This window comes from Phyllobates terribilis, unplaced genomic scaffold, assembly GCF_046119375.1.
Source record: "Phyllobates terribilis strain yellow unplaced genomic scaffold, ASM4611937v1 Scaffold_14__1_contigs__length_39327217, whole genome shotgun sequence".
Taxonomy (NCBI): Eukaryota; Metazoa; Chordata; class Amphibia; order Anura; family Dendrobatidae; genus Phyllobates; species Phyllobates terribilis.
Genome location: NW_027362774.1, coordinates 34,767,129 through 34,773,128, shown reverse-complemented (window position 1 = coordinate 34,773,128; position 6,000 = coordinate 34,767,129). Strand labels below are relative to the sequence as shown.

At 53.0% G+C, this 6,000-nt stretch overlaps 1 protein-coding gene across 1 annotated transcript in view; it reads left to right on the top strand.

Moving 5' to 3' along the window:
- Window positions 1–966: 966 nt before the first annotated feature.
- The window catches only part of KCNG4 (potassium voltage-gated channel modifier subfamily G member 4), a 29,342-nt gene continuing 24,308 nt past the window's right edge, over window positions 967–6,000 (top strand). Inside the window, exons 1-2 of the mRNA XM_073659959.1 lie at window positions 967–1,122; window positions 3,449–4,231. Coding sequence (XP_073516060.1) covers window positions 3,482–4,231 — 750 coding nt within the window. The 5' untranslated portion in view covers window positions 967–1,122; window positions 3,449–3,481. The remainder of the gene's footprint in view (window positions 1,123–3,448; window positions 4,232–6,000) is intronic.

The following is a 6,000-nucleotide window of genomic DNA, read 5'->3' as shown; positions in this document are numbered from 1 at the left end:
GGGCAGGAGGAGGGAGAGGGGCAGGAGAAGGGAGAGATGGGCAGGAGGAGGGAGAGGGGCAGAAGGAAGGGAGAGAGGGGAAGGAGGAGGGAGAGAGGGGCAGGAGGAAGGGAGAGAGGGGAAGGAGGAAGGGAGAGAGGGGAAGGAGGAAGGGAGAGAGGGGAAGGAGGAAGGGAGAGAGGGGCAGAAGGAGAGAGAGAGGCAGGAGGAGGTGAGAGAGGGGCAGGAGGAAAGGAGAGAGGGGCAGGAGGAAGGGAGAGAGGGGCAGGAGGAGAGAGAGAGAGGGGCAGGAGGAGGTGAGAGAGGGGAATGAGGAATGGAGTGAGGGGCAAGAGGAAGGGAGAGAAGGGTAGGAGGAAGGGAGAGAGGGGAAGGAGGAAGGGAGAGAGGGGCAGAAGGAGAGAGAGAGGCAGGAGGAGGTGAGAGAGGGGAAGGAGGAAGGGAGAGAGGGGAAGGAGGTAGGGAGAGAGGGGAAGGAGGAAGTGAGAGAGGGGCAGAAGGAGAGAAAGAGGCAGGAGGAGGTGAGAGAGGGGCAGGAGGAAAGGAGAGAGGGGCAGGAGGAAGGGAGAGAGGGGCAGGAGGAAGGGAGAGAGGGGCAGGAGGAGAGAGAGAGGGGCAGGAGGAGAGAGAAAGGGGCAGGAGGAGGTGAGAGAGGGGAATGAGGAATGGAGTGAGGGGCAGGAGAAAGGGAGAGAAGGGTAGGAGGAAGGGAGAGAGGGGAAGGAGGAAGGGAGAGAGGGGAAGGAGGAAGGGAGAGAGGGGCAGAAGGAGAGAGAGAGGCAGGAGGAGGTGAGAGAGGGGCAGGAGGAAAGGAGAGAGGGGCAGGAGGAAGGGAGAGAGGGGTAGGAGGAAGGGAGAGAGGGGTAGGAGGAAGGGAGAGAGGGGCAGGAAGAAGGGAGAGGGGCAGGAAGGAGAGAGGGGCAAGGAGAAAGGAAGAGAGGGGCAGGAGGGACAAAGGTGCAGGAGGAGGAAATGAAGGGCAGGAGGGAAATGTTGTAGGAGGCGACAGTGAGAGGAGGAGGAGACGACAGACGAGCGCTCCACTAATTCCCTGTATTCTGCTGGCAGCCGCCAGAGAGGAGATGGATGAAGAGGAGCGGAGAAGACAAGTGCACTTACCTGGTGAGAGAACCTACCATCACCCCCATCATCTACTACTACTACTACCCAGGGCATCAGCCAGTACTGTGCATGTCATTTATAGAGAAATACTGTCAGATTACATGATGGGAAAGTGGTGCTGTGTGTATCACACAGGAGAGGATTAGATACACAGCAGACAGTATCACACAGGATAGGATTAGATACACGGCTCAGCAGTCAGTATCACACAGGAGAGGATTAGATACACGGCTCAGCAGACAGTATCACACAGGACAGGATTAGATACACAGCTCAGCAGACAGTATCACACAGGACAGGATTAGATACACGGCTCAGCAGACAGTATCACACAGGATAAGATTAGATACATGGCTCAGCAGACAGTATCACACAGGATAGGATTAGATACACGGCTCAGCAGACAGTATCACACAGGATAGGATTAGATACACGGCTCAGCAGACAGTATCACACAGGACAGGATTAGATACACGGCTCAGCAGACAGTATCACACAGGAGAGGATTAGATACACGGCTCAGCAGACAGTATCACACAGGATAGGATTAGATACACGGCTCAGCAGACAGTATCATACATACAGTAGTGTCCAAAATAATAGCCGTCTGTTCACAAACATGAGTTATCACAGAATCTTTCTCCTAGTTGTTATTTCCAGCATTGGGAACATTTCTCGCTGTTTTCTAATTCACAACATGAAGAGAAATGTAGATAATTTGTAACTATTTTAAACGAAATATCAAAAAATGACCATTGTTCTGTTCTACAATATAGCAGTGTCTGCATTTGTCTTTACAAACTCACAATATGTCTCTTCTTTGAGGATTTAGCATCCTGTGAATCACTATCCTGATATTTACTTATATATCCACAGTTTTTTAGAGCTGCTTCACATCTATGTTGCATAGAGTCAATCCAATTCTGGCCCCTGTCATCTGTTATTCCAGCCCAGGATGATTTCACTACATCCCACATTTTTTGGCATTTGTTGCTTTTGCCTCAGAAACGGCATTTTTGATGTCACCCCACAAGTGTTCTACCGGATTAAGGTCTGGGGATTGGGCTGGCCACTCCATAACCTCAATTTTGTTGGACTGGAACCAAGATTTTGCTCATTTACAGGTGTGTTTAGGGTCGTTGTCTTGGTGAAACACCCATTTCAGGGGCATCTCCTCTTCAGCGTAAGGCAACATGACCTCTTCAAGTATTTTATATATGCAAACTGGTCTATGATCCCTGGTATGCGGTAAATAGGTCCGGCACCATAGTAAGAGAAACATACCCATATCCTGATGCTTCCACCATGCTTCACTGTCTGCAGGGTGTATTGTGGCTGAATGCAGAGTTTGAGGGTCGTCTGACAAACTGTCTGCGGCCCTTGGATCCAAAATGAACAATTTTACTTTCATCAGTCCACAACATGTTTCTCCATTTCTCTTTAGGCCAGTTATTGTGTTCTTTGGCAAATTGTATCTGCTTCAGTACATGTCTTTTTTTTACAGTGGGACTTTGCGGGGACTTCTTGCTCAGAGATTAGCTTCACACAGGCGTCTCCTAACTGTCACAGTCCTCACAGGTAACTGGAGACTGTCTGTGATCCTTTTGGAGCTGATCATTGGCCGAGCCTTTGCCATTCTGGCTATTCTTCCATCCATTCGAATGGTAGTCTTCCATTTTCTTCCGCGTCTCTCTGGTTTTTCTTTCCATTATAAAGCATTGGAGATCATTTTAACTGAACAGACGATCATTGTCTGCACTTCTTTATAAGTTTTACCCTCTCAAATCAACTTTATAATCAGAGTATCAAAGTCCGCTGCTCTTCTGAACAATGTCTCCAACGACCCATATTTCTCCGGCTTTCAAGGAGAAATGCATGTCCAACATGTGCTGCTTCACCTCTATATAAGGGCCACCTGATTCACACCTGTTTCTTCACAGAATGATTGACCTCACTGATTGACCTCCACACTGATATTATATTGAACACCCCCCGTACAATTAATTATTCACATACACAGAGTCAGAAACCTGCAGATCATGAATGCGGAGTCTGGGGGTTTTCTTACAATCTACTGCACCGACTGGTAAATTGTTTAACATGTGGTGATAGAATTTATACCAAATATAGTGATTAATCCGGTCAGCCATATTGGACTGCTGGTATTTTGAACCCTACTGTAGGATTTGATACACGGCTCAGTAGTCAGTATAGCAGAGGATAGGCTTAGATACACAGCTCAGCACATGGTATCACACAGGATAGGCTTAGATACACCATCAGTACTCTCAGCCTCCCTTCTCAGTAATGTCTTCCTCTCTTGCAGTTCTCTGTGTGAAGTGTCAGCTCTTGGGCCGAGATGCCTATAATATCTGGGGGTAACGAGCACGACTACAGCAACCTGAGCTACACGTCCAGCAGCACGCTCAACCACTTCTTCCCGGTGGCCGCAGATTCGCAGACGCTGAAGGGCGTGAAGTACCAGCGGGCGAAGAGAATCTACGACCCCGACGATCTGTACACGAGCGACTTTAAGCAGGAGATTGTGATTAATGTGGGCGGCATCCGCTACCTCCTGCCTTGGAGCACGCTGGACGACTTCCCCATGACCCGACTTGGGAGGCTGAGGTTCTGCAGCAGCTACGACGAGATCATCCAGGTCTGCGATGACTTTGATGAAGACACCAATGAGTTCTTCTTCGACAGGAACCCGTGTGCGTTCAGTATGATCGTCAGCTTCATGGCGGCGGGGAAGCTGCGGCTGCTGCGGGAGATGTGCGCCCTGTCCTTCCAGGAGGAGCTGCTGTACTGGGGCATCGAGGAGTCCAGCCTGGAGCGTTGCTGCCTACGGAAGCTCTTCCAGAAGCTGGAGGACCTGGCCGAGATCAACAAGGAGGAGGAGGCGCAACTGACGCGGGAGACTATCTGTGTGCTGGAGGACCACTCCACCGTGGGCCAGTGCATGAGCGGACTGCGGGACATGGTGGAGAACCCGCAGTCGGGACTCCCCGGGAAGGTGTTCGCCTGTCTGTCCATCATCTTCGTGGCCACCACGGCCATCAACCTGTGTATCAGCACCATGCCGGACCTCCGCGCTGAGGAGGACAGGGTGAGTGAGTTGCATAAGATTGCACCTGTTTCTCCTGGCTGAGGGAGCGCCCCCACCTGGTATCCTCAGAAAATTGCACCTGTCTTTCTCCAGGCGGAAGGAGTGCCCCCTGGTATCCTCTGGAGATTGCACCTGTCTTTCTCCTGGCTGAGGGAGCGCCCCCATCTGGTATCCTCAGAAAATTGCACCTGTCTTTCTCCAGGCAGAGGGAGCGCCCCCTAGTATCCTCTGGAGATTACACCTGTCTTTCTCCAGGCAGAGGGAGCGCCCCCTAGTATCCTCTGGAGATTGCACCTGTCTTTCTCCAGGCAGAGGGAGCGCCCCCTGGTATCCTCTGGAGATTGCAGCTGTCTTTCTCCAGGCAGAGGGAGCGCCCCCCTGGTATCCTCTGGAGATTGCACCTGTCTTTCTCCAGGCAGAGGGAGCGCCCCCTAGTATCCTCTGGAGATTGCACCTGTCTTTCTCCAGGCAGAGGGAGCGCCCCCTGGTATCCTCTGGAGATTGCAGCTGTCTTTCTCCAGGCAGAGGGAGCGCCCCCTGGTATCCTCTGGAGATTGCACCTGTCTTTCTCCAGGCAGAGGGAGCGCCCCCTGGTATCCTCTGGAGATTGCAGCTGTCTTTCTCCAGGCAGAGGGAGCGCCCCCCTGGTATCCTCTGGAGATTGCACCTGTCTTTCTCCAGGCAGAGGGAGCGCCCCCTAGTATCCTCTGGAGATTGCACCTGTCTTTCTCCAGGCAGAGGGAGCGCCCCCTGGTATCCTCTGGAGATTGCAGCTGTCTTTCTCCAGGCAGAGGGAGCGCCCCCTGGTATCCTCTGGAGATTGCACCTGTCTTTCTCCAGGCAGAGGGAGCGCCCCCTGGTATCCTCTGGAGATTGCAGCTGTCTTTCTCCAGGCAGAGGGAGCGCCCCCTGGTATCCTCTGGAGATTGCACCTGTCTTTCTCCAGGCAGAGGGAGCGCCCCCTGGTATCCTCTGGAGATTGCACCTGTCTTTCTCCAGGCAGAGGGAGCGCCCCCTAGTATCCTCTGGAGATTACACCTGTCTTTCTCCAGGCAGAGGGAGCGCCCCCTAGTATCCTCTGGAGATTGCACCTGTCTTTCTCCAGGCAGAGGGAGCGCCCCCTGGTATCCTCTGGAGATTGCAGCTGTCTTTCTCCAGGCAGAGGGAGCGCCCCCCTGGTATCCTCTGGAGATTGCACCTGTCTTTCTCCAGGCAGAGGGAGCGCCCCCTAGTATCCTCTGGAGATTGCACCTGTCTTTCTCCAGGCAGAGGGAGCGCCCCCTGGTATCCTCTGGAGATTGCAGCTGTCTTTCTCCAGGCAGAGGGAGCGCCCCCTGGTATCCTCTGGAGATTGCACCCGTCTTTCTCCAGGCAGAGGGAGCGCCCCCTGGTATCCTCTGGAGATTGCAGCTGTCTTTCTCCAGGCAGAGGGAGCGCCCCCCTGGTATCCTCTGGAGATTGCACCTGTCTTTCTCCAGGCAGAGGGAGCGCCCCCTAGTATCCTCTGGAGATTGCACCTGTCTTTCTCCAGGCAGAGGGAGCGCCCCCTAGTATCCTCTGGAGATTGCAGCTGTCTTTCTCCAGGCAGAGGGAGCGCCCCCTGGTATCCTCTGGAGATTGCAGCTGTCTTTCTCCAGGCAGAGGGAGCGCCCCCTGGTATCCTCTGGTTTTGCTTTTCTTTGTACCTTTTCTAGCTCGGCGTCATTTCTATGGACTGCAGGTGAGATCTCACTAAAGTGGTCGTATCACGTCCCTCCCGCGAGTTCACA